The following is a 26,728-nucleotide window of genomic DNA, read 5'->3' on the forward strand; positions in this document are numbered from 1 at the left end:
CCTTTCCAGCCCTGAAAAACCCTGACTTTATCCCAGAAGGGGGAACACTGGTTGTGTTCTCTTGCCCGGCAAGTTAGTAATTTCAGTTTTGGTGACTTTTACTTTTTGTTTTTGTCTATGATTCTGCCTCAGATGGTCTTTGATTCTTTGTCAACAGACAAGTGAAATATTTACATAATTTGAAATGCCCTTATACACTCCTTGCCGAAATTTCTTTTATAACCAAATGTTTTAGCCAGATTTTGCAAATGTATAAATGAGTAATTTGCATTTCATCTTCCGTAAATTCCTTCACATCATTCGCCGATGCAGATGGTAACACACGTGAAATTGTCAGCAGACATCAGGCAGAGAGAGGAGCTGGAAATGACTGAGGGGCTGGTTCATTCATTGGGTAGCTCCCCAGACCCCGCGTGGTCAACAGTGGGTCTGTATTTTCAATTGCATGAATAAAATCACAGGCGTAAATAAAATCATGGGCGCTTCTGCCCCTTTTCTGTTCATCTTGGGCATGTTGTCGATGACACTGACATTTCTCATTTCAGGGATGACTATACCGGAAGAAGATGCCGATGTGGGACAAGGCAGTAAATATTGCCTTGTGGCAATCGGAAGACTCCAGGTAAGAAAAAGCTCACAGCCTCTTCCATCTCGAAAAGGGGTTATTATTGCAAAGAGTAAGAACCTGTAGGTTTGGATGACTATTTTGGTCTCCTGTGTCCTCCCCGTTGTTGGGTTCCATGTCTCACTCTGGGAGAAGGATGAGGCTGAAACTGGGAGGAGAAAGCGGGACTGTGAGCTAGGAGCAGCAGAGTTCTTGCTTCACTGAGGGCCTGAATCAGTCCATCCCCTGCGCTTGTACTAGTTATTCTGCTCGCATCACACCCGTTTAATCACCGTGACTGTCTCCCCATGGGATAAAGCACTCACTCATCTTAGAGCCTCATCTCCTCCCTCCCATCTCTCATGCCTTATTCCCAAACCACATCACTCCCTTTTCCACAATCCCACCATGCTCTTCCCTACCTTTGTGGGTGTCTGCAGGCTGTTCCTTCCACCTGGTATTGCCCTGTTTCCCTTCTCCTTTCGAAACTCCTCCTCCTGTTTCCCTCCTATTTCCTCATCTTTCAAGATCCAGTAAAATGATTTCATTTACCTGCTTAGTCGAAATGAATCAGTCCCTCCTCCCTACACGCCTAGTGTTGAGCTCATACGAGAGGTAAGACTCTCCACGGTCTGTTTTTGTGCAGGTAGTTGAGCGCATGCTCCTTCCCTGCGAGCTCCCCAAGGGCGAGAAACGTGCGTTTTTAATCTCATGACAGTTAAATGCGCTGAGGAATGCAAAGCCCGCCGGTTTAATGTCTGCACACACAGGAGCCACCCAGTCTTCCTCCTTGAGGCTTGAGGCTTTGAGGGCCTTGCCTGTGCTAATGATGGGGACATACAGGTGTAGTTCAGCGGATACTAACCTTCCACGTCCCTGCTTTCCTAGGTCTTACCATTTTCAGACACATGAATAAACTGTTTCAATCACATATGATAAGCACTGGTTATTCCTTGCAGATGGGGAAGAAAGAATACTGGGGTAAATCCAGTTCACTAATGTAGACCTTCCAAGTATTCTGACCAGTTCCTTAGACTCGGCTTGCCATCCCTGGTAAAGGAAAGGTGGGGGAAGGGAAGGGCATTGACATTTCTGAGCACCAGCTGTGTGCCAGGCCCTGGGCCAGGGTCTCATGTCCAGTGTCTCTTTGAACCTCACAACCACTGTATGAGGCTCCCTATTTCCCAGTGACCGAGGAGGAAACTGAAGTTCAGAGACGTAAAGAAAGCAGCCCACAGTTGCAGCTGGTCCGAGGTGTGACCAAGACAGCCTGAAACACTTTAGACTCATTGTGCTCATGACCTGGAAGGATCTGTGAAGTAAAATCCACGTGGCTTGTTCCCGTTCTCCAGTGCAGCTCCCTTCTCCATCCCTGTCTCTGTTAAAACCACCGGCACACATGTTTCTCCACTCCAGGTGACCAGCTCTCCCGTGTGCATGGACATGAGCGGGATGTCGGTGCCCACGGAATTCTTATCCCGGCATAACTCTGATGGGATCATCACATTTGTGGACCCGAGGTGCATCAGCGTGATTGGCTACCAGCCACAGGTGGGTGGTTTTGAGCCACGGCAGTCACCTAGAGATTTCATTTTACTAAAAATGCATCTACCTCATTTGCTCAAGGTACAACGCAATGACAGCATAGGGAAACAGCATAAAAGATACCCGTCTCCCTGCCTAGGTAGGGTAATGTCCTTCCAAAGCAATAACGAGCACTGAATGCAGCTGTGCCGCTTAAAAAGTTTACTCTCCATTTTTTGGCCTCGCCATTCTGCTTCTCTAAGCTGATTTTTCCCGAACAAAAGTTGAGGGTCTCTATGAAAAAGGGGCTCTCTGACCAGTTAATTTTGATTAACACCAAATAGGAAATCTCCTTCTTAGAAACTTTAAAATTACATTAATGTGAAAGAGTCTGCAAAGTCTTAAAGATGTTCACTTAATTTTGCCTGACAGCTTGTTTCTCAAATGTATTTGGAACCTCTTCATACTGGGGGCACGTTTTCAGGTTTTTGTTCCAAACCTTTTTTTAAAAAAAAGTCAGTGAGAAACACAAGGGTCATGAGAAACACCAAAAGGCAGGAGAGATTGTTCCAAATTAAGATAAAGCAAAGCGACAGAATAATAAAATGCAGTGTAAGAGCCTTAATTGAGTCCTCAGCCTGAAGACATAGAGCTTATGAAGGACATTTGGGAGACAAGTGAGCAAGTGTTCGTATGGAGGGAGGGAGTATCAGGTGACTTTATCAAATAATTACTGACTGTTTCAGGTGTAATACGATATGTTACGGGTTTGTGAGATCAGGTCATTTTTATGAGATACAGACTCAGGGAGAAGTGTTGAGATTTCTGGCGACTTATTTTCAAATGATTCAACAAGAAATGTTTAAGTATGTGTGTATTTGTGTCGGTATGAAAGCTACTTCACTTCTGTATTTTTTAATATATTTCACTTGCGTATTTATGTTTTCATGTATATTAAAGAAAGAAGAAATGCAAGTGTGGCAAAATATTAGCAGTCAAGGGACGGGATGCCCGGTGTTCATTCTACTACCCTTTCCATTTTCTGTAGATTTTAATTTCTTTCAAATAAAAAGCATTTCGGGGGGAGGGTACAGCTCAGTGGTAGAGTGCCTGCCTAGCATGCACGAGGTCCTGGGTTCGATCCCCAGGGCCTCCGTTAAAAAATAAATAAATAAACCTAATTACCTCCCCCCTCCCAAAAAAAAAAGTGTTTAAACAAAAAAAGAAGGAAAGAAAATGATCTTTGTTTTGGAGAACGAAGTTTAGGCACATTGATATGGGTGTTTTAATCACATGTATGTTTCAGAACTAGAAACAGAACAGACTGAAACACTGGAACCATTCATATAGTTCTACATCTCTAGATTCATGCAAACTCCAGATTCTGGGATGGAACGAAGTGGGAAATGAATCCGATTCCAAATTCACCATAACCTCTGATGGCAGTCTATTTCCAGCCAGATCCACTGATTTAGAGGCTTCCTGGCACACAGAGAAGACTTTGTTTCCACTGTCAATGTCAGCCCCCACTGAGGCCATTTGCTGATTTGGGTTCTGATCGATGACTTAGTTTGAATCCTTTGCCATTTAAAACATTGCCAACTGGACCCCTTCCCTTTAACACATTTGGAGTTGCCTTTTGATGGTTTATCTTATTCTAGTTGGTTTCATTGCAAAACACACTCTTGTTCTGGGTTAGTGCTAGGTCCTTTGACTAAGACGTAGATGAGTGAAGGTAGGTAGTAAACAGGCTTTTAATAAGTACAGGTTTTTTTATGATAGGAGCATTTCTGCAGCCACAAGAGAGCTCCAGTTTCCCCAGTTAAACAGTTCCAGGTTTCGTAGGCACCACATTTGTCCTCATGCTGTCATGTGCTTTCTCTTTATGTTTATTAAAATATGTTTATTACAGGTTGCCTCTCCAAGGCAAACAAAAATAAAATTGCATTCTGCAGATGCTGATCTAGTGCCTTAGGAAAATTAGACGTCGGTATTGAACATGCCAAAGGGACTGAGGTTAGGGTAGTAGATGCCAGCTCCGTGAGTGCTCCAGGGGAAAATTTTCACCTGCCTTTTCTCCCCTTGTGATGCGATGAGCTGAAGGAGGTGGACTGAAGGGAATATATGTGCACGCTCTTGTCTAACAGCGATCTGTAAATAACGAAAGGTGGGCTTAGGGATTACTAAAGCTTGTCTCTTTACTTAGGATCTTCTAGGAAAGGACATCTTGGAATTCTGCCACTCTGAGGATCAGAGCCATCTGCGGGAGAGCTTTCAACAGGTATCACCAGTGTCCATTTACAGCTGATGTAGCAACCGGGTACGTGGGTGCAGTCCGACCGTGCGCAGGCAGGCCGCAGGGTCCCACGTGCGGCGTCAGTCAGGGCCCCTGCCGCGGAGGAGCTCACTGTCTAGTGGGGAGGACAGGCCGTCAGGAAGGAATTTCCGTGTCCCGGGGGAAGAGCAGAGGGTGGAGAGGTTAACAAGGTGGGGAAGGGGTAGGAACAGTCTCCCAGAGGAGGGAACACTTGGGATGCATCTTAAAAGATGAGCAGAGAAGACATGACAGAATATTCTAGATTGAGGGGCCAGCACGAGAGGTGCAAAAGAGCGTGGCCTGTTGGGAGAGTTGTAAGTAGTTCCTTAGGGCTGGACTGACCCTGGCTGACCTGTAGGGAGGAGGTGGGCAGCGGTAAAAATGAGGCCAGTGAAGCCAAATTATGAAGGGTCTCCTGTGCCTCTGCTGAGGGGTTTAAATTCTCTCCTGAGTCATGTAAGTGAGGATTCCTTAGGTTTGAAGCGGAGCAATGTTTTTGAAAAACCACTTTGGCAGCCCAGGTATGCAGATGAGACAAATAACTGGAATACACCTGGGACAAAAGGCAAATCAGGAGGCTGCGTCAGTTGCTCAGGTGAGAGGTGGTGAGACCAGAAATGGGGCAGGAGCAGTGGGAATGACAGGGTAAGGCCACCTGAGGAGACAGTTGTTGGGTTAGTGATGCTTTGGATAGAGACGGTGAAGGAGAGAGAAGAACTGAGGGTGACTGTGGGAGCCCGCGAGGAAGGCCACCCTGCTAACTGCATCCTGAGCATCATCACCTTCAGCAGGTGTTTACTGAGCACCTACTGTGTGCTGGGCCCCATGTAAACCCCTTTTGCACACACAGTTTCCTGAATCTTCACAACAGTCATAGGAGGGGACATTACTATCTTCATGCCACAGTGAGTTGTGACTGCTCCTTCAGGTCACATGGCTAGTGAGTGAGAGGACCAGGGTTCTGACTGGGGTCCTGCTCCCTCCTGAGCCCCGGGCCAGCTGGGAGGGGCGAGAGCCTGTTCCTCTTAGGGCTCTGGCACTCGATTCAGTGCCCTGCTACCCTACAGAGAAGAGAATGGGCAATGTTACAATAGATGTTTGCCTTTGACTTCCTTCACTTAGTATGATAATCTCTAGGTCCATCCACGTTGCTGCAAATGGCATTATTTCATTCTTTTTTTATAGCTGAGTAATATTCCGTTGTATATATACACCACATCTTTATCCATTCACCTTTCAGTGGACATTAAGGTTGCTTTCATGACTTGGCTGTTGTAAATAGTGCCGCTGTGAACACTGGGGTGCATATATATTTTCAAATTTGAGTTTTCTCTGAATATATGCCCAGGAGTGAAAGTGTTGAATCATATGGTAACTCTATGTTTAGTTTCTTGGGGAAACTCCATACTGTTCCATAGTGGCTACACAAAATTACACTCCTACCAACAGTGTAGGAAGGGTTCCCTTTTCTCCACACCCTCTCCAGCATTTAGAGAGATCCCCTAACCTCCTTCTCAGCCCCTCATTTTCCCTCTGCAACAACTATTCCAGTTTTCGATTGTTTTATTTGTTTTGTCCTTTTTTTCTGTCTTCTCTACTAAAACATAAACTCCCTGTGGGCACATCTCCACATCTCTGCTTCTCACCATCATCTCCACCACTGGATGGAGTTTGCACGTGGGTGGTGACTTTTAATAAAGTGGTCTAAGTGGATCATCACCCAGAGCAGGTGACTTGCTTTAGTAGAGTATGAAATCAGAATGGTTAAACATTGCAGTAGTTCTATCTTTCATGCCAGATGTCTGCTAAGTATGTGGAAATCGCCTAGCATCGTCCTGTTTGGACTGGGTTGCTTCATATTCAAATGGAAATGAAGCTATAACAGTGATGTTAGTAATCAGCCAGTCCCTTTGTCCCCACGTTATTCTGTGTAATCCTCAACCCTACGCAGTGTATTATCATCCCCACTTTTTCCACAGTGGAAACCAGGACTCAGAGAGGTTTAGCCACCTGCCCCGAGTCACACAGCAAGGTGATAACACAGCCAGGGCTGGAGCCTGCCTCCTTCCAGAGCACACATCCCTATCACCCCACCCCACACACAGGCCTCTCCGTCTGACAGCACGTCTAAGATTTTAAACTGCTGACGCTGTCAGAACCAGGTTAATTTTGAAAAGGAAAAGAAGGAATTTAACATCTGATCCTACCCTGCTATCCAGCTTAATTAACTCTCACTCTGTGAGCAGCCCCCTCATTCCGCAGGCAGGAGGCGAAGCCAAAGCAGCAACGCCCAAGAGCCGGGGGCCCAGGCAGGTCACAGGCTCAGCGGGCAGCGGCAGGCAGCCGCGCGGACATCCTGGAGGGCGCCGGGCCCGGCCCCTCTCTTGTGTTCTTTGGGCTCCAGCCACCGGCGGCCAGGGGTTGGGACACCAATGTTGATAAACGGGAGTGGCTTGTTTTTGCAAAAGCACGGAGGGGACTGTGTCAGTTCGGAGTCAGCCTTTGAACTCTGGATTTAAACAAAAGTATTTGAATGGCCCAGACGTGAGACCCTTAGAGTGGGCTCGAGTTTGTGAGGAATCTGAGGTTGGGGGGTGGGAGCGACAGCCTGCCAGCCCAGGGGCTGGGAAAACTGGGTCCACTCTTAGCTCTGCTCCTGGAGTCCCTCTGGATCATGGTTCACCTAGAAGTCAGAGGGCAGAGTGGAGCCCAGCCAGGCTTTAGGGCGGGTTCTGCCATATCCGTCTCCTCTCTGCTCAGACGCCTTCCATGATGGTGACGGTGATGATGAGGGCTGTTTTCAGGAAGAGCTGGGCGAGGCTGGGTCTGTGCCTGGCCTTCATGACCGCAGGTACCAGCATCGCACCTGAGTAAAGCGAGGTTGAATGCAGCCACCTGGTCTCCAGGCCAGGACTGCGATCCCTGCACTGCCTTACACGTGTGGTCCCGGTCCCCATCGCACCTCGGGTTTCCAGCTCCCAAACATTTGCTCATGCAGTGCCTTCTGCCAGGGCGGCCCTCCCCACGTAGCTCCACTCGCCAACATTTTGCCCGCCTCCCAGTGTGTGTTCCTAACCCCATCTCCCTCCGGGAACCCTTTCTGGATCCTGAGAACATGCTGTCTCCTCGACTTCCTGGTAACCCCGTGGCACCTGGTCACGTGTTTCTGTAGTTGTATTTGACGCACTGTGTTTAGGTTACAGTTATCCATGCACCTGTCCTACCCATGCTTGGCGAGAAGCTCTCTGGGGACAAGGATTCTGTCTCAGTTCTAGGGATTCATGAAAAGACAGAGAGCACTGGGGTCAGGTGGACCTGGGATCCCACCCTGCCTCTGCCCCTCCTCAGTCACCAGGCTTTGGCAGGATATTTAAATCTTTTGAGGCTCAGTTTCCAAAAACTCAAAATACTGCTGTGAGGACTCTGTGAGGAGACATGTACAAGATGCTTGTAAGTTGGACCCCAGGAGGGTGCAGGGCTGAGGCTCCGTCCCTTCTCAATTTATCCACAGCTCAAGGCTACGTTTGCACACAGGTGGTGCCTGTGAGTGTCTGTTACGTGGAGTTAAAAAATTTCGCACCATCTCAGGCATCCTGGTTAGAAGAAACATGAAAAGGCACCCTCCGTGCAGTGCTTGAGAGCGCAGCAGACGTGGTCTCACATCTCTGTCCCCTGTGCTTTGTGCAGATTCAGAGTCCCCCATGGGACCTCTCAGAAGGCCAACTTGAGGGGCACATGGCCTTGACCTCTGTCCTGTTGCCGGTGCCCCGACCTGGCCTCACTCCATGACTTTGCCTCCTCACATGTGGTGCCAGGAAGGGTTCCCCCATTTCTGAGCTTTTGTGTTGAACAGAGTTAAGAATTTCTTAATGTGAGGTATGAAGAAATAAATCCATGAATACAATGTCACTACATCTCTGAGTGAGATCATTACTTCACAGGGGTACTAGCATCAAACCCAGGGTGCCCTAGAAGCCAAGGCAAAAAGGGAAACACCCCAGCTTATAGAGTTTTCATGATCTGATTTGTAAAAGCCGAAAATTTCTGATATAACATGGGCATTGACTAATCGGTTTCTCACGTGGTGGCAACAGAGTGACCTAAATGCAGGGCCCTGTCTCAAAGGGGAAGTGGACAGAGGGTTCCCCTCGGGTCACCGCTCTGTCTCACTCCCTCTATTCCTGTCTTTGGCTCCAGCGTTCCTATTCGGAGCCCCCGCTGGCCCTCACAGAGCCTGCGCAGCCTGGTGCCTCTCCCTCCTTCTGTCTGGCAGCCTCCTTCCTCCCGCTGACCTCCTTCTCCACGTGTTTTCTCAGGTGGTTAAGCTGAAGGGCCAGGTGCTGTCGGTCATGTATCGATTCCGCACCAAGAACCGGGAGTGGGTGCTGATCCGCACCAGCAGCTTCACGTTCCAGAACCCCTACTCTGACGAGATCGAGTACATCATCTGCACCAACACCAACGTCAAGTACGTCCCCGCCTCCCTCCGCGGTCTCGCGGCGCTGCCGGCAGCTGGAGGTCCCCGCAGGGACTCGGGAGCAGGACAAGGGGAGGTGTCTCCCCACCACTGCTTCCCCCTGCATCCCCCTTCTCATTTCCCTCTCAATTTGAAAGACCCCCGGGCTGAGCAATGACCCCCAACACACTCCCTCTCCCGCAGCACAGCCAGTTCAAGGTGCTCTGGTTCCCCATCCTCTTCTTGTCCCCTGAGTGCAGAGCCCAGCGGAGCAGAGCTGGGTGCTCTCTGGTGTGCCTGCTGCCTGTGTCTGGACCTGCTGAGGCCAGGGCAGGAGGAGCGAGGCTGAGCCTCTTGGCAGCTCAGGGGCACAGGGGCAGGTGGCATGGGGTTGGGCACCTCGGGGACACATGGTTTCTCTGCTGCCCAGTCACTGACGCCCTCCTCCCAAGGACTCTGCTGGCTTCACCTCTGCCTGATCCCACACGTCAGCACGCAGACCTCTGGACTTGGTGTGCCCACCACCCCCACTTCCCGGCTGTGTGGCCTTGACTGGTGTGTCCCTTCACCCCTTAGTCTTCATTCCCCATGTGTGGAAGGGGTCATGATCTCTCTCTCTTGGGTTTCCGTGAGGATTCAGTGAGGTCCTAGCTACCAGCAGGTCACACCTCCTCTCTGGATTTATTCTCGAGGAAATACAAGTCCAAAGAACCAACACGAACAAAGGCAAGATGACGTCCAGGTGTACGTGGGCACATGAGAGCCATGCCTCCTGTGCTGTGCGTGAGATGAGCTGACACAGGAGAACTGTCCCCGTGTCTCCTGTACCGTTCAGAGTCCCCGCCGTCCTTTTTCCCAGGCGCCACACTGAGTCGGTGGAGTCTGTTCCCACCCTGGCCACCTCCCCTCCTCGGCTACTAACAGCCCCCTGGGCACTGATGCCTCCAGGCCATCACTGTGGCCTCCTGGCTTGCCTCAGGGCTCTCTGCTGCCATGTCCCAGCTCCCTGGATTTGGGGGCTCCCTTCTGGGTCCCATGAAGCAGCCTCCTTTCCAGGCGGCACCACCCTCTGTGTCTCAGCCTTGACCCTGCTCCTGGGCCACAGGACAGGTGGGTCCGCACAAGATCCCCCAGAGGGCAGGTGACCTGGGTTTCAATCCCAGCTCCCAACTGGGCAAGTCTCTGCTCTTTCTAAGCCTCAGTTGTCTCATCTGTAATATGGGAGGAACAGCAGAACCACCCCCTCTTCCTCAGACCCTGCACGTCCCCTTGTGTGACTCGCTCTGGGCGGAGTGGCGGCCCTGGGCAGGCGGGGTCTGTGGCCGTTGTTGCGATACTCCGGCGGCAGCAGCCTCCCCCCTCCACCTGCTGCAGCTGCTCGGCAGTTTCCTGGCTCCTTCTCCTCGGGCTGCCCCACGTAGGCTAAGCGCGCCGCCAGCTCTCCTCCAATGGCGCACATCCTGTTGCCTTCCAGCAAACAGAGGAGCCGGGGCCCTCACATGAACCGCGCCTTGTTCCTGCAGGTGTCTGTCTCTGTCCCCTCCCCTCCTCCGGCGCTGGCTCCCCGCCAGGGCAGGGCCTCCTCCCTCCAGGGCCCAGCCCTCCAGTTCCTTTCAAACTTGCAGCACATCCTCTGTCTCCTTCGGAGGCCCGAGTCCTCACCCAGACCCTCGCCACAGGCTTCCTCCTCTCCTAGGCGTGTGGCTTCTTGATCTTAGAAAGCCCCCGTCTTGCCACTCGTCCTTGCCCTCCTCCCAGCTGGCCCTGCCACGCGTCTCTGCTGGAGCCCCTCACCCTTCATCTCTTCTTGACCCCCATCTGCCTGGCCGTGGCACCCGGCCGTGCCAGCTTGCTTAGGAGCCCAGGTCAACAGCTCATTCTCCCCACACTGTCCGACCAGCTCCTCTCTCTGCACTGCATCCCTTGGCCTGCCTGGTGCTCTGACTCTTCTTACATCTCCGTCTTCCAGGCGAGACTTTCTTGGCTGTAAGAGTAGCAGGAGCAAATGAGAGTAAGTAATAGATCCAGGTACGCAAAAAGGTAGCATTGTTTTTTAATGTCTGGGTTTCTCTAGTCACTGCTTGGTAAACTCGGTCAAATTGAGGGGTTTTTACTTCTCCCACAGCCCCCAACGTGCGCAGGAGAGGGAGCAGAGAGGCGCCCCCTAGTGCCAGGCCTCTGTCGGGCCCTGGCTTTGGTCAAGATGGTGCAGCTTAAGGACCCAGGGAAGTGTTAGACGGGCTCAGACTCCCGTGGCTCCCTCTGTGTTCAGCAGATGGGGGACGGAGGTGGCAGGTGTTCTCACTGACCCGGAGCCGGGTGTGGGCAGCGGGAGCCCTGGGGATGAGGCTGAAGTAAGCACAAGAGCAACAGGTCTGCTTAGCATCTGTTCAAGCCCCAGCTCATCCGCCAGCTCATACCTCCTGTCACTGCCCCTCCGGCCGCGTCAGCTGCCTGTGCCAGGAGACGTGGGGATGGGCAAGCCCATCACACATTCAGAGCCACGAGCACTGTTCTAGAACTTTCACCCTTGTGATGCCAACATATTGACTGGCTCCTGGTGAGAGCCACCTCCTCTTACGGTCCTGTCCCTCCTCCCTTCCGTTCTTCCCTGTCTGCCTCATCTCCTCCTTTTCCACGCCTGTGCTCTTTCCGGGTCTTCCTGCAGCCGTGTGTGTGTGTGTGTGTGTACGCATGTGTGCACATGGTGCCTGGTGTCTGTTGCCTGTTGCTGAGAGAAACTTTCAGGAGGTGGTGGGACCAGCCCTTGCCCTACTCTCAAGCCCAAGTCCCACCTGTCTCTGGAGTCCTCCTACAGCAAATGCGGGCCACCCTCCACGGTAGAGACCACGGCTCAGGGCTTGGGACCAGGCAGAGTCCTCTAGACTTGGGTCAGAAGGGCAGGCTGAAGCTCCCCTCTTTTATGTTTTTGGAATTTTTGCATTTTTATCATTCTTCATTCATTTTCAACATGGACACAAGCTTCAGCCATCAAAATTGCCTTTCGTGCAACTCAGTTCAACACAGCAGGTAGCCACTGAACCCCGTGAGGGGACATGGGCGTGTGCCAGCTGTCCAGTAAATTCGGGGTGCCTCTGTTATGGTCCCTGCCACCCCGGAGGGCCCCTGTCACATAGGGAGTGTGAGAAGCGGTAGAAGGGAGGGACAGGGGAGGTAGAGAGTTAACACTTCCACCCAGGGCCTCCGAGAAAGCATCCCTGGCAGGTAGCGCTGCAGAGGAGCCTGGAAGGAAAGTGAAGACCTTCCTTCTAAAAGCAGTCCCCAGCAGAGACTTTGATTTCTTTTCCTGAAAGTCAGGCAGCTTTGACAGAGCATTCTGTCCTGGGGGTGCCCCTACATCTCTCCTCGGGGCGATCGCTCCTGGCAGCTAGGTTAGATGGGGTGAGGATGCCCCCCCAATGCACAGACTCACAGCAGAGGCCTGAACTACTGTCTGCTGGACGGGAAGAACTTTAGTGGGCAAAGATGGTAGGAACTGTTAACTGTGGACAGCAGAGGGCAGTGGCAACTGTGATGTGAACAGTCAGCCCCGCTTCAAATTTTTGGCTCCGCGTCGCCAGCAGTGGGCAGACTCGTCGGCAAGGTGCTTACGTGCTCTGTGCTTGGGGGAAAAAATTGCCAACCCCCAGTTGCATTAGGTCAAGAGCATCCAAAAGAAACTTCCCAGAGAAATGGAGTCTTAATGGTTAGCATTTGTGTTGAAGGTGCTGAAAAGAAGGCCTTTTTTATCACTTCTGTGTTTTTTTCCTTTTACACTGAAGTAGGAAAATGGAACGAAGCCCAGGAAACACAGGCTCCCATTTCACACTCTGGTGGCACACTCTGGAACGTGCCCACGTCGTGGTGTTTCGGGCTCGACACTCTTTCGGGGAGATGAGCCGAGGGCTGTTGCTGAGCGGGGGTCACTTGCAGACCTGAGGCCTGTGCTTCTTGTGTCCAGCAGCTCTGTAGGGAAGGACCGACATCTTCCCTCGGCTCTGCTGAGGCCGAGCCCTCTGTGTGACGGCGCCTTCCTACACCGCTGTAGGGCTTCAGAACCACACCTGCATGTTGTGCTGGGGTGTGTGTGTGTGTGTGTGTGTGTCCTTTAAAGTCCACCGCACCTGCGGTCACAGAGCCCATGGTCCATGCCCCCACGTCTTCAGGGATGGCTGCCTTGGGCCCAGCTCATCTGGCCAAGGGTTGTCAGGATGTGGGAGCAGGGAGTAAAAGGAATTAAGGAGGACCTACAAGGAAGGTGTCATTCCCAGTCTCTGCAGAGCTTAGAGTCAGGAAGGGGCTGAAACCCCCTGTCACCATGCCCCAGCGTGGACTTGACGTGGGTCCCACCCTCTCATCCACCTGCAACAGACAACCTGGCAGAGAACTGGGCCCCACAGGTTCTGTCTGGCCCATCTCTTCCTCCTCTGCCTCTTCTCCAATGTCTGAGACCTTTGCCACCTGCCAGGTGATCATCCGTCCCCCACCCTGGCCTGTTCTCCTGCCCTCCGTCTAGCCCGCGCCGAGCCAAACCACATGGCCCCAGAAGCCGTCTCTAAAACCACACTCACTGCTGCTCCCTGTCGCTGATCAGATCAGCCCCAACCCGCCGCACAGGCATCAGTCAGTGGTGGGTATTATTAGCCTCCCTCTGGTCAGCTAAGCTGGCCGAGCCCCGAGATGCCTCTGAGCTGGATTCCGGTTACTCCCAGGGATGTGATCCCATGCTGCCTCTGAATGCCCCCACAATGGCTGGTTGCTCACTTAGTCAGGCTGAGTAAAAACCTTGGTCCTGGGAGCATCAGAGATAACTGACAGCATCTGCCCAGCATCCTGCACCTCCTGACACAGGGAGGCCACGCTGACAGGAAGCCCAGGCTTGAGGCGTCTGTTTTCTAACCGTCAGCTCCTGTCCCTCCGCTAACGGGGGTGGGGGGGCAGCAGGTCTGCTGCAGTGGGAGCCCGGTTCCCTCGCGTGTGCTGTCGGTCAGCTTTCAACTGAGCCGCTGTGTTTCTCCCTCTCTGGAATTTGCAAGCACACCAAAGGTTTATTTTTATTCCATGGCCATGAAATGTCCAAGAAGGCCCCTTAGGTCTCTGCTCAGGAGGGGGGAGCCCGCAGGGCAGAACTTCTTCCACATGCGCTCAGCTGTGGAAGCGGAAACCAAAGGCCGGGACAGGGATGCTGATGTCCGGACCACAGAGGGAGTGAGGTTAGGATCCTGGGGGCTTGCCAGCCAAGGCTGAGACTTTCTTTTCTTTCTACATCCCGGTGAAAGGAGCTTTCTGTGGTCTAAAGGCCCCCAAAGCAGCGGAGCTGAGAGCAAATCCCCTTCCTTATGTCTCTGACCCTTACCACGCTTCTGCGCAAATTAGAAGCCCTCACCTTTGCTCCCTGCATTGCAGACCCACACCAGGGTTCGCGGCCCGCCCACTGGACTGAGCTGGGTTTCTGTCCCATTCGCCTCTTGGCCAGGCACCCGGGGCACAGCAGCACAATTGCCCACACGCCGAGATTTTGGACTTGGTCTGGACACCAAGGCCGAGCCACGAGTGGTGGTTACTTCCTAGGAAAAAAAAAAACATACGGGTTGAAGATTGGGTTCTGGGAAACTTGTGAAAGGAAGAGAGGGTGGGTGGCCCACAGAAGCCTGCCATGGAGGGGAGTTCACTGCTCCAATCCCACAAAAGTCCCAAAGCACAATTTTTTTTTTCTCCCACCTGATAGCTCAAGATGGTATCTTGTTGGGCCCACAGCACTGAAATAGGAGGCCGGGAATGATGGTTCCTGTTACTTCTGTGCAGGATCTCCAGTCAGGCAGACCTGGCTTTGAATCCTGACTGTGTCATACAGAGCAGTGGCACCCTAGACACATCACTGAAACTCTCTGAGCCTTACTTTCTTTATCTGTAAAATGGGACTTTTGCAGAGATGTGAAAATACTGGCCGAGTACTGGCTCTGAGTACTACACTCAGATTTTAGAGGCTCTGCAAATGGAAGATGATAGTCCCCTCAGGTGCAAACCAAAATAAAACAAAGCAAAACTGTAAGGTAAGAATAAGAATATATAGAAGGCTATGGTTTTTCTATTGGTGATTATATTGGTACTTTTAAACTTTTTTGAAAGATCAAATTTTTTTTTTGAAAATTATTTTTAGTGTTCCTGTTTCCTGGTGTTACAAGTATGCGCTTAGGCTGCCTGGTGGAAAATCACACGTTGCTGGTTTTATCTTTAGCCTTTCCCCTGGGCTCTCATACCAAGACTAGGAGACATACTGTGTGGTCAGATAGAAACTCTTCTTCCCACGTCAGTATCCTGCAGCTGCTGGCCAACTTGTCCGTCCGCCCCTGGAGGCTGTCAGCTCCCCGAGGGCAGGGACCACGTAGGTTCTGAGTCATCCTCTCCCCCCGGTGCCTAGCATGGAGCGCAGCATGGGTATTTCAGCACACTTCCCTGAAAACAGCCCGCCCAGGCTTAGTTTTACATACACTGTTCACACCCAGTCCTCCAACTGGGGTCCTCTTCCAGGACGTCCTTCCTTATGGGGGGACCCTCGCCCACGCCAGGGGCACCAGGTGGGGCATGGCTGAAGGAAGGAGTCGTATTTGACTTGTACATGTCCTTGAATGCCGAGAAAAAGAGTTTAGAAACAGAATTCAGCTGATTTTGTGTTTCCCCAGTTCAGAATTGAAACTCAAACTGGGAGCTGTAGGAAGGTAGGTTTGGGCTGTTTAAGGGACAGACTTTTTATATTGTTTCTGTCTGCACATGGAGGAGGCTGCCTGGGAAAGTAGTGAGCTCCCCAGGACGGTGGGGTCAGATGGAGGCTGGCCAGTTGCCCGTCCGAGGACACAACGTACCAGGACTGGTCTGGCAGGGGAGCTGCAGACTGCAGCCCCTCTGTTCTCTCAGTTCTTAGGAGCTGAGGGAGCCAGGGAAAGGAGTGCTTCCCTAGTGTAACACAGCCTGCACTCGGAGTTAGAAAACTTCTTCTTGCTCAGTCTTCACCACCTACCAGCCCGGTGGTTGTGTGGACATTTGAGTTTCCCTCTGAGACCTTCCCTCACTCTGTGTTGTTCTGTGCCTAGAGGAGCGGGGGAGGGGGGGCGACATTGGACCTCCTGGACAGGACGGTGTGAGCGCCCTGGCTCTCTGGCTTCCAGATATCCAGCCGGCAGAGGGGCAGGCCGCAGCCGGTGGGGTGAGAGGAGGCTGGGAAGGAGTGTGTGGCCACCTCCCAAGGTGGACAGGGGCTGCACCTGTCCCAGACAGTTAATCCCCACCTGCTCCTCCTGTCCCTCCAGCCCTGGGGACAGTGGCAGCTTCCCTGCACAGTTGCTGGCCTGGGGTTCTTCAGTATCCAAGCTGAGTCTCCCTGACTGCTGCCCATACCTGCTAAGACCCCTTCCCCAAGCCCTCTGTGACCACCCTTTCCGAGAGTGCCATCTATTCTCTGCAGACCCGTAGCCTCTCTAGGCCTCCGTTTCCTCACTTGTAAAGGGAGTTTTAAAAAAATCCGCCTCAAGGCTTGTTGGCTCACACTGTGAGGCTAACGTGAGTTGCTGTGAGTGCAGACTCCTGCTCGGGAGGGTGGGGCGGGTGCGCAGGGGATGCCCAGTCTGTGCCAGCCCCCTGGCCCAGCCACACAGCTCCCCCCGGGTGGGGCCGTCCAGATCCTCATTTCCTGACCCAGGTTCAGTTACCCAGCTGTGAGCTTGCAGTGGCCCCTCTGCAGGGAGCTGCCCCCCTGACTGAGCTGGCCCACACCGGCCCGTCCCCTCCCCTTCCTTCCTGTGGAGTGGCTAGGAGGCCCTCCGTGCACTTCAGTGAAGGGAAAAGTATCTGTGAGTCATTTTCCAGGGCAGTCCCCCTGCCCCCCTGCCCAGGGCGTGGCCAGGGGTGAGAAAAGCTGGAGGCAAAGATGTTCAAAAGGACCCACTAAGATCATTCTTGCTTCAAAATAGACAGTGAAAATAAACAAGAAAAATCTGTCCAGTTAATACAAATACCTAAGATATTTTTTCCATGTTCTGAAATTTGTTCACTCATGGAGGACATGCTGTTTATAGCTACGATCACAGCGTACATAACGTTCTGTGCTGAACTTTTCCACACGTTCATCACACCCTCTGGTGTTTCCAGAGAGTCTTCACAGTGGCCACTGTTGGTGGCCGTGGAATATTTACTCAGCAAATTAACACAGAGTTTACAAAGTCGCTCGCCTGTTACAACTTTGCATGGGTAGCTCTGGTTTCCTGCCACTGAATCATTTCCTTGGCACAACCCTCCCCGCCAGGGTGACCACCTGGAAGAGCGTGAACGTGGCTGTAGTTCCTAACGTGGTCGCCGTGGTCCAGGAAGACTGCATCCACGCACTCTTCTGCAGAGCGTGACCAGAGTAGTTTCAACACCAAGCCGTCACTCTAAGCATGTTTTTACCAACTTAGTAGGTGAAAAATTCGAGGTTTTTCCCCAATTTCGTAGGTGAAAAATTCGAGGTACGTGGAGATTATTTTAAATGGCACTTACTTTAATTATTTTAACGGTGCAAATGTTTCCCTACTGGCTTGTTGTGTGTTTATACGTGTGACATGTATAGATGCTGCACATTCCATGTGTGTTTGCTCATGCCTGAATGGTCTGTGTTGTTTAAATTGATTCATGGACAGGGGGTTGAGAGGGTGTGGTTTTTGTCAGTAATTTGCCAATAATCTTCTTGCCTGCCATCCTTGTTGGCATTTAGAGTTGAAGAGGACCCGTCATCCTGCCCCATTTTGAGGCTCTGAGCAGCAAGGCCCACTGTCCCCTGAAAGTACCCCAGTGTCCATACTTTGAAATGGAAAGCAGCCATCTCCTCTGGGGAGTCTTTTTCTTTCCCAAGTCGAGCATCCTGGCCGCCTGCAGAGAGCAGAGCCAGCAGGGTCAGACCCGTTAGGTCAGATCCCAGCTCTGTCATGTCCCAGCCACTTGCTGGTCAGCCGCTTAGACAGCCAAATGGCCTCTCTAAACTTCAGTCTCTTAGTTTTGATGGGGGTTGGGGGTAAAGTAACCACTATGAAAATGTAGTGTCAGGTTTGGAGGGGGTGATGTCGACTCCTACCAGCTTACAGATAGGCAAGCATTAGCCAAGAAGCCGTGAATCAAAACATAGTTCCTAAATACTGGCAGCCCAAACGTAAAATACAAGGCTTGGAGCCTTGATTTGGGGCATTAAAAAAATAAAATCAGTAAAAACTGAGATGCATCAGCTGTCGCCCATCAAGCCTCCGGGACACAGGGAAGTTCTGGCTCAGCCCCGTCGCCACTACTTCTGTTCTGCATAACTCTGCTGACTTCTTGTTCCACAGGCAGCTTCAGCAGCAGCAGGCGGAGCTGGAAGTGCACCAGAGAGATGGGCTGTCATCCTATGACTTATCCCAGGTGAACTTCTGGAAAACTTTCCCAGTTGGAACTGTCTCCAACCCAAAGGACTAGGGACTAAATTCAACCCTTAGCTTGAGCCTCTCAGCCTAGTAGGTGCTGTTGCTCCCTCCACCCACAGTGCAGAGCATCTGGCCCCCGGTGGTGCGGGGGCTGGGGGTGGGGGCGTCTCCTGTGACTCTTCCATGCAGAGCTGAGCCATGAAGAGCACAAATATGTGAAGATGGGGTGAAGCACCGTGAGCCGTGGTCAGCTGGTCCTGGGACATCAGAGGGCCCATTGGAACATCAGAGGCTGTGCAGGACCTCTGGTGCCCACGTATTCGGAGGCCGGCCAGTGCTGTCCTGAACCTTCACCCTCCAGCCTCCTCGCTGCTTTCCCCTCATTTGGTCTGAGCGCCCCTCAGCACACATCCTCCTGTCACGCGCCCTGCCTCCCACTTCACCGGCACTGTCTCCATCCCTCCTCCACCTCCCCCGTCCCCCATCCCTTCTCCTCTTCTTGTCCTCTTCTCACTGCTTCTGGCCCTAGAGACCCGCAGCTTGTGTTAGTATTTGGCCTCTCTCTTAAACTAAACGTTATGTTCACCTTTCCTGATCTTTAAACTAAGTTGATTATTTTTATTTATCTCCCTTCAAGTGATCAGTGTGACTCCAGTGACCTTCCTGTGACCTCGTGTTCACACCCCAACCCCATCTGTTCTTGGCTTTCATCTACAGAAAGCTCCCCCCTTACAAAACGTCCAAACCGGAAATGCCCGCGATTCTGAGGGAGGGGCCCCGGTGGAGGAGAACGGGAAACTGCTGCAGGTGTCTGTGCCTCACGCGTGGGATGTGCTCTCATGTTTTCGTGTGCAAACAGGTTCCTGTCCCCAACCTTCCAGCTGGTGTTCACGAGGCCGGAAAGTCTGTAGAAAAGGCAGATGCAATCTTCTCCCAGGAACGAGATCCACGTTTTGCTGAGATGTTTGCAGGAATCAGTGCATGTAAGTTTCCAAAGGGTGCTGAGCTTGTGAGGGTGTGGGGTTTTGCGTGGCTCTCCGGCCGTCTGGAGGCAGCCAGCCTTGAGGGAGAGTGCCTCGGAGGGCGACTTTACAGTGACTGCTACGGGGTGTACAAGGCTCACCAAGTACACGGTCCTGGCAGAGCCTCTCTAGCCCGGTCTTGCCTCTCACGTCCCCGTTCCCTGGGGCAACCAGCCTGGGCCCTCTGACATCTCATCTTCAAAATTTAAGGAATTGGAATAAATGAGCTCTACTCATTTTAGAGTTTTAACTCTAAACTTTAAACTACTCAGTTTAGTTTTAGCAAGCCGAAGACGTGGCCCTGGTTAAAAAAAAAAATCTCTAATGTAGAGAGGACCATGTTGTAAAATAAAAATATGCAGTAAAAAGAGAAATAAAAAGTATCCACCATCTCACCACCTGGATTTAATCTTCTTCAACTTTTTCAAGGTTATCCTTTCTGTCTTTTCCTACACATACAAATTCTTTTTATATACAGAGTTGAGCTCATACTGTTGGGTAGCTTACTTTTTTTACATGACAGTTTGTTATGAACATCTCCCCAGATCATTAAACAATCTAAATCATTTTAATCACTTGCATTGAGTTCCAACTGCATGGACTTTCCACAGTTAACCCTTCATGGTCACTAGGGTGAAGGGAGAAACTAGCCAGCTCATGGCTGCAGTGGAGTGTGGGAAACGCCGTGACCGGAAGGGAACCCCAGTGGTGTCCTCCCAGGACTAACCAGCTGAGGACAGCGTGGGCCAAGCGGAGGACACAGAGGCCCCGGGCTGCTGGAAGAGGGCAGATCTCAGTCCTCCTGATGCCAGCATGCGCGGCGGAAGACCGCAGCCCTCATTCCCACTTGGCTGTGGACCAAATGCTAAGAACGCAGGGAGCACACTGGAGCTACCTGCACTGAGGGCAGTGGGTGCCGGCCCAACATAAAGTCCAGCTGCCGACGGAAAACAGACCTGTTAGCACAAGGGAGCTCCCTGCTGTCGGTTCCCACCGACCGTGCAGAAGGGCCACTCGCCTGCACCAGTATTTCCTTGACTTTTTAACATGGAAATATAGTTTCATCTGGAAAGAGGAAACAATAGGACATCTCAGAGGTTCCCCTTCCTCCCAGAGAAGGCTGAAATATCTGACCAGATACCCCCAGCGTTTCTGGGAAATCCATTTGAAATTTTAATAGTCTACAAACATAGACGCCTTCTCATAAGGATGACAAAATGGGGAAAATCAACAGAAAAGAAAAAAGCAAAGGAAAATACGTAGCCCCCAAATTTTTCCATCAACCAAGCTGCTTTCATATATGAAAAAACAAACAAACAAACAAACAAAAAACAGAAAGACCGTCTCAGACATGCACTGTCTACTTCTACTTCTTGGAAGTAATTTCTTACTTGTGCTTGTTTGGGAAATGAATCAAAATATGGGACACCAGAATGGAAGTGATCAGTTGGAAAAGAATTAGTGATGAAAAATGACACTGCTAACACCTGGAATTAGTATAAAAATTGTTAGAAGATACAAAAGCTGTTTTAAAATAAATAAAAACCAGAGTCCGATCAGTTCAGCAGAAATCCAGACATGCTTTGGACAGGGGAACTAGAAACAGAAATTTCTTGTATGTACTATTTTATCTCTGATATTTATAAAGATTCTAGGGAAATGGGAGGGCCTTTTGGGGAGCCCTGGGCACCTCAGCTTACCAGAAGGAGTGAGCGTTCACGTTCCCACTCCTGTTTCTCAAACTGCCACAGAAAGCACCCTCTTCTTCATGTAAGCGCTAAGCAGCCCAGCTGGGGTTTCAGCCCGTTTCTTCAGCCTCCCCCTCTGGGAGACACTGCTGAGCTGAGTTCTCTACGAACCATCCTGTCGTGGCAGAAAAGCATCATATCACGCATCCTATGTGGGCCTGAGTGTCTTCCCTTGTATGAGGAGCTCTGCCTCTCCAAGAAACCCTTGTGGAAGGTCAAGGAACACAGGTCAGGGCTGCCCCAGGGTATCCGGTCCCTGGCCCATGTCAGTCAGCACCTGCTGGGAGAGGGCAGCGGGGGCGGGCAGGGTTCTGGGCCCCTAGAAGGAGGGTTGGGCGCGGACTCAGGCCCCAGGTCCTCCCTTGCTGGCTCGTGACCTTGGACAAACTGAGCCTCAGCTTTCACACTAGCAGGTGAGAGCAAACATTTAGTTGCTGTTTGCTTTGAGATCAGCCCCTATTCTGTTATGATCACTGTCTTTCCAATAGGGAGACTGAGGCAGAGGTGGGTTAAACAGCATGTCCAAGGCCACACCCCTGACGAACAGGGCAGAGCTGGGCCTTAGAGTTTGTCGTTCTAACCGTTGCTCTGTGCTTCCTCTCACACAACATGAGATGTGTCATTCCCACCAGGGAGAGTAGGACCTCGTAAACTAGCATCTGAGGGAGAGCTCTCATTAGTTCTTTTCATCTTCCCGACTCCAGAAGGGCCTGCCTTCAGGTGGCTTGTGGCCTCAGAGCTGCAGAGGACAGCCTGGGGCCCTCATGAGCAGGGAGGCCTGGGAGATAAGCGTGCGGAGGCCGGGAGGGAGCAGGCCGCCTGCGGATGGACTGCCCTGGGCCTGGGCCCTCCTGCTTGTGTGTGCCACCCCCCACACCTGTTCACCTGTTCGCGGGGCTCCCTGCCCTGGGGTCTGTAGGGCAGGAGCCCCTCAAATGTGACCCTTGCTCTGCTTTTCCCAGCGGAGAAGAAGATGATGAGCTCAGCCTCGGCAGCGGGAACCCAGCAGATCTACTCCCAGGGAAGCCCGTTCCCCGCCGGACACTCGGGGAAAGCCTTCAGGTATGGGCTGGGGAGGGCGGAAGGGGGCAGAAAGAGGCCCCTCACCACTGAATCCCTGGGTTTCAGAACTTGGCTCTGTGTGCAGCAAATCCTGCAAACATCACCTCGTGGTTCCCCATCAGTAGGTCCTGGACCAGGCTGAGGATTCTGGTGCCTCTGGTTCTGCCCTGAGAGCCCTCAGTGAGTTACCATAAATATATAGTGGCGGTTACTGTTTCTCAGATGTGAGGGGTGCCAGCCACTGTGTTCTGTAGTGGTACCTGCCAGGGAGAAGGGAGTGAGTTGGCCTCTAGTCAGGACCCAGATGGAGCGGAGCGGGGGACACCTGACAAGGCAGCAGGAAGTGCCCTGTCCCCGGGTTCCCAGAGGCCATGGCCATCTCCAAGAGGGAGAGGACAACTTCACCCACCATGTCTGGGATCTCAGCCTTTAGGGCCACTCCTGGGAGGTACAGGCAGGATGCCCGGTCTTCCCGAGGCTTGGTTCTTAGCATCAAGGGCCTCTTGTAGGTCATTGAGGAAGCAGCGAAAACACCACTAGAGGCGAGGCCTGGCTCCAGTGCCTGCCAGGGAAACAGGAGCTGAGGCTGGGAGAATGGCCGGAGGAGAGATGGGCAGCCTTCAGGGAGAATGTGTGGGCACTCATGAGAGCCCATCCAGTGCCCCCAAACCCATGCCCAGGAGGGTGGGGCTCCCTATTCAGCCCACTCTCTGGCTAACTTGGCCAAAGCTGAGTTTCCAGATGAGATGCAGGCAGGGACTGAGGCTGGGCAGGTGGGACCAGCCACCCCAGGGAGCAGTGCCTGCTGGGGATTGCCCTCACTAACGGGATGAGGCTCTCGCTTCCACACTGGTCCGTGGACGGACCTCCTACCTGCCACGGCTGGTGGCGGGTAGTGTGCCAGCCGTGCCCAGGAGCGGCAGGCTTGAGATCTTGGAGCGGCTCTGACCAGCGCTGCAGCCGGGCCTCGCCGATTGCAGCCTGTTCCGAGGCTCTGGGGAACCCTGGCCACAGGCAGCGACTGTCTGATCTGGGGACAGGAGGACAAGATGGCAGCCCCCAGGGAGCTGTTCCTGAACCACAGTCACAGCCGGTCACCCAGCTCTGCTGAGCATTGGCCAAGGCTGCAGACTTCTCTCCTGCTGCTGCGTTCCTCATCCACTCAGCGCGGTGACCAGCGGTGGTTCTGTGCCAGGCTCTGCGCCAGCCTCTGTCCGGGCCCGTGTTTACCGAGTCCTCGTAACACTTGCTGCTCATCCTCCAGTCTTGACAAAGGGCAGCAGGGACGGAGCAGAGGCCAGAGGTGACGAGGAGCAGCCTGAGGCAGCATGGCTGGGAAAGGCCTGGAGGCAGAAGTCAGGGTGCCACCTGACAAGGGGACAGGGCACGCAGGCACCAGGGATGTGCTGAGCGAAGCCTGGGAGGCAGGAGCTATGGGGAGGCTTCGAGTCCGGGAGAAGCAGAATGAGGCTGCAGGGACTTTGAGTGCTGCACTCAGGAGTTTGGGCTCCATCACTCATGACTTGTGGGGGAAGAGGGACTTGAGGACACAGGGTCCTGGAGGAAGTTCGGGGCGTGGTGGCATGGGGCACAGACCTGGGGAGCGAGGCTACAGGCAGGTGCTCAAGACACGCGGTCTGGCTGGAGGTGCGGGGCCTGTCACAGAAACAGAAGGTGGGCCTGGGGGCTTTCTGCCAGGACCCCTTCCCCAGGGCCAGCAGTGCTGCCGCCGGCTCTCCTCAGTCAGAGCTGCCAGGGCCCCGAGCGCTGAGGGGGTGGAGGAGAGGCCCCCACGGGGAACAGGGACCAGGAAAGGGCCTCCGGGCTCACGCACTCTCAGGCGGGAGAATGGGAAAGGAGGGCGGCCGCTGAGGCAGAGATCTCAGGAGGACGCGAGTGACCTTCCCCTGGACGCTGGTTGCGCCGGGACGCCCCGGGCCCTGTTCTCAGAAGGGCCAGGCAGCTTACAAAACACACTGTAATACAGTTAGTAAGATCGTGCCGCGTTTTCTCTGCTGGTCTATAACCTGCCTCTCTTCAAAACCCGGCTGAAAACCCGCCTCCACCACAGCCTCCGCAATCAGCCCGCTTCCTCCCACTTGAGTCGCTCGTGGGCACCCAGCACTTTGTGCAGAGCGAGTCCCAGCGAGGCAGGAGCAAGGTCCTGAAGCGGAACGGAAGTCTCCCCCAGCTCTCCGTCTGGGAGGGGCTCGTTGTGCAATTAGCGCAGCTGGGAGGGTCTCACGGAAGACGCGCCTCGCTGGGGCAGGCCCAGCGGTAGAGGCAGCGAGCGATCAGGGCCCCAGCCTGGGCGGGCGGACAGCCCGCGGGACGTGCAGTGGGCGGCGGATGGAGGCTTGTTGGCTTCAGTTGAAGGTTAACTTGGGGGCAGAAGAGGTGAACAGCAGTATGCCCTGCGGGGCTGGCCCAGGCCCCTCAGCAGACTTCCACTGACAGGCTCTTTTTTCTGAAAGCCTGTGTCCTATTTCCTCAATCCTTAAACCTCCTAGGTGCCCCAGAGGAACAAATTAACCAGAGCACAAAGAGCAACCAAGACTGATTTTTATTCTAAGAAGCTTCCCCCTTCCTATGCATCATCTGTTGAAAGCAAAAGACACACACAGGGCGGGATCGAGGCTGCACAGAGGAGGGGGCAGGAGACCCTGTGGGGAGACAGGCAGCGCCCTGGGGGAGAGGAGACTGGGCTCCCCGCCAGGGGCCTCCGGTGCAGGCCGGGCGCGTGGTGGGGGGCGCCTCCCCAGGACAAGTGCATTGTCTTCTCTGGCAGCTCTTCGGTGGTTCACGTGCCCGGAGTGAATGACATCCAGTCGTCCTCCTCAACGAGCCAGAACATGTCCCAGATCTCCCGGCAGCTAAACCAGAGTCAGGTGGCGTGGACAGGGAGTCGGCCACCCTTTCCCGGACAGGTATGGGCATTGGTGATGGCATCGCCCCTGGGTGCTCAGAGGGCACAGAGCACCTGAGCTGTGCTCTCTTGGGACCCCGGCTTTGAGAACGGGTCAGCTCACTGAACTGGAGCACCGGCCACCCTAAGGGCACTTTGAGAACTGGGTCCCCAGCAGTGGTGCTGAGTCTGGGGGACATCCTGGGGAACCTGAGGGAGGGAGCAGATGCACAGAGACCCTCCATCAGGAGCCAGCCTCCTACCACTCTGGACCTCTGTTTCCTCGGCCCAGGAGTGCATAAGAACACCAACCCCAGGACATGTGCAGCTCCCTGCGGTCCCCCTGAGGACGGGTGTCCACTGGGCTGAGGGAGTTCTCGGTATTCATAGTGCCAAGGCCCCCGTAACTGGAAGGCATAGGACCCAGATCATTGTAGCCCTGAGGGTAACTTCACCCAGACCTGCCCCAAAGGTCCAGGGCCTGAGTCCCGTGGTTCTTGGGCCCCACACTTTGGTCTGATCCAAGGCCTTGTGTCCCACAGGCTAGAAGGGCCACTGGAGTCGCTACCAACCCCAAGCAGGACTGCCACTGCCGGCTGTACCTGCAGGCAGCAGTGACCAGCCTGGGCCATGGGGCACTGGGGTGGGGGACCTGCTGGTGATACCTGCCGTCTCTTTGCTTTGTCCTGATTGTAGCAAATCCCCTCTCAGTCCAGCAAGACCCAGTCTTCTCCCTTTGGGATTGGAACGAGCCACACCTACCCGGCAGACCCCTCCTCCTACAGTCCTCTGTCCAGCCCGGCTACCTCCTCGCCAAGCGGAAACGCCTACTCCAGTCTTGCCAACAGGACTCCCGGGTTCGGTAGGTGGGGAATGAGGGAAGGAATTCCTGGGAAAGCCGACAAAGATGCTTTCTGAGCATTCTGAGTTTGGGGGTCGGAGCCCCAAGCTCCCAGAATCCTAGGACCAGGTCTGGAGGCTTTCAAGCTTCTTCTCTCTGGCTGTAAGGAGGCCAGTGTTGTCCCAAGAGACTGGCTGCTTAGGCCTGGGCTCTGTGGATTGACTTTGTCATTTTCAAGGCCCTGGGACTCTACTTCTGTGTGCTGATGTCACCTGAATGCTGTTTTAACCCTTTATGGCCCTTAGCAAGGACTTTCACGTCACCCAAGTGAGAAACCCTGGAGTCTTGTTTTAAAAAACCAGAGACTTATAGGTTAGAGGGATGACCAATCGTGTAAGTAAATCGTGTAAATAGTAAGCATTGTAAAGCTCTCTCTCTTTTTAATATTAAAAGAGGGACCCTATCCCATGTGAGAGCATCTGGCCTAGCTTTGCTTACAAAGCCTCAGGCCATAAAGGGTTAAGTAAGCGGTCCTTCCGGTGCACGTCCCAGGAGCCCCCGCCACTGCTCATGCTGCAGGTGTTTAACAAACCCCCTCCCAGGGAGGGCCCCGTGTCACAGAGGAGGGGCTCGGAGGGGACCTCGGCGCCGGTAAGAAGCCCGTGCTGGTGCCCCTCCTGCCGCAGTGCTGTCCACGGGGACACCCAGCAGTGTGGCTCAGGGGGCGTCTCTCTGCAGGGCGGGCCACTCTCAGGCGAGCGAAGCTGAGCCCAACATCTGAATTTCCATTTGGCGAGTTACAGGCCTCCATTTAAACTGTGTCA

General features: G+C 53.2%; 1 protein-coding gene across 1 annotated transcript in view; it reads left to right on the forward strand.

Moving 5' to 3' along the window:
• ARNT2 (aryl hydrocarbon receptor nuclear translocator 2) overlaps positions 1-26,728 on the forward strand; it is a 163,904-nt gene that overhangs the window by 121,882 nt on the left and 15,294 nt on the right. Inside the window, exons 9-17 of the mRNA XM_032469156.1 lie at positions 546-622; positions 2,021-2,155; positions 4,335-4,409; positions 8,762-8,913; positions 18,252-18,324; positions 19,186-19,309; positions 22,059-22,158; positions 24,947-25,085; positions 25,760-25,925. Of these exons, the coding sequence (XP_032325047.1) occupies positions 546-622; positions 2,021-2,155; positions 4,335-4,409; positions 8,762-8,913; positions 18,252-18,324; positions 19,186-19,309; positions 22,059-22,158; positions 24,947-25,085; positions 25,760-25,925 (1,041 nt within the window). The remainder of the gene's footprint in view (positions 1-545; positions 623-2,020; positions 2,156-4,334; positions 4,410-8,761; positions 8,914-18,251; positions 18,325-19,185; positions 19,310-22,058; positions 22,159-24,946; positions 25,086-25,759; positions 25,926-26,728) is intronic.

Source organism: Camelus ferus, chromosome 27 (genome assembly GCF_009834535.1).
Source record: "Camelus ferus isolate YT-003-E chromosome 27, BCGSAC_Cfer_1.0, whole genome shotgun sequence".
Lineage (NCBI taxonomy): Eukaryota > Metazoa > Chordata > Mammalia > Artiodactyla > Camelidae > Camelus > Camelus ferus.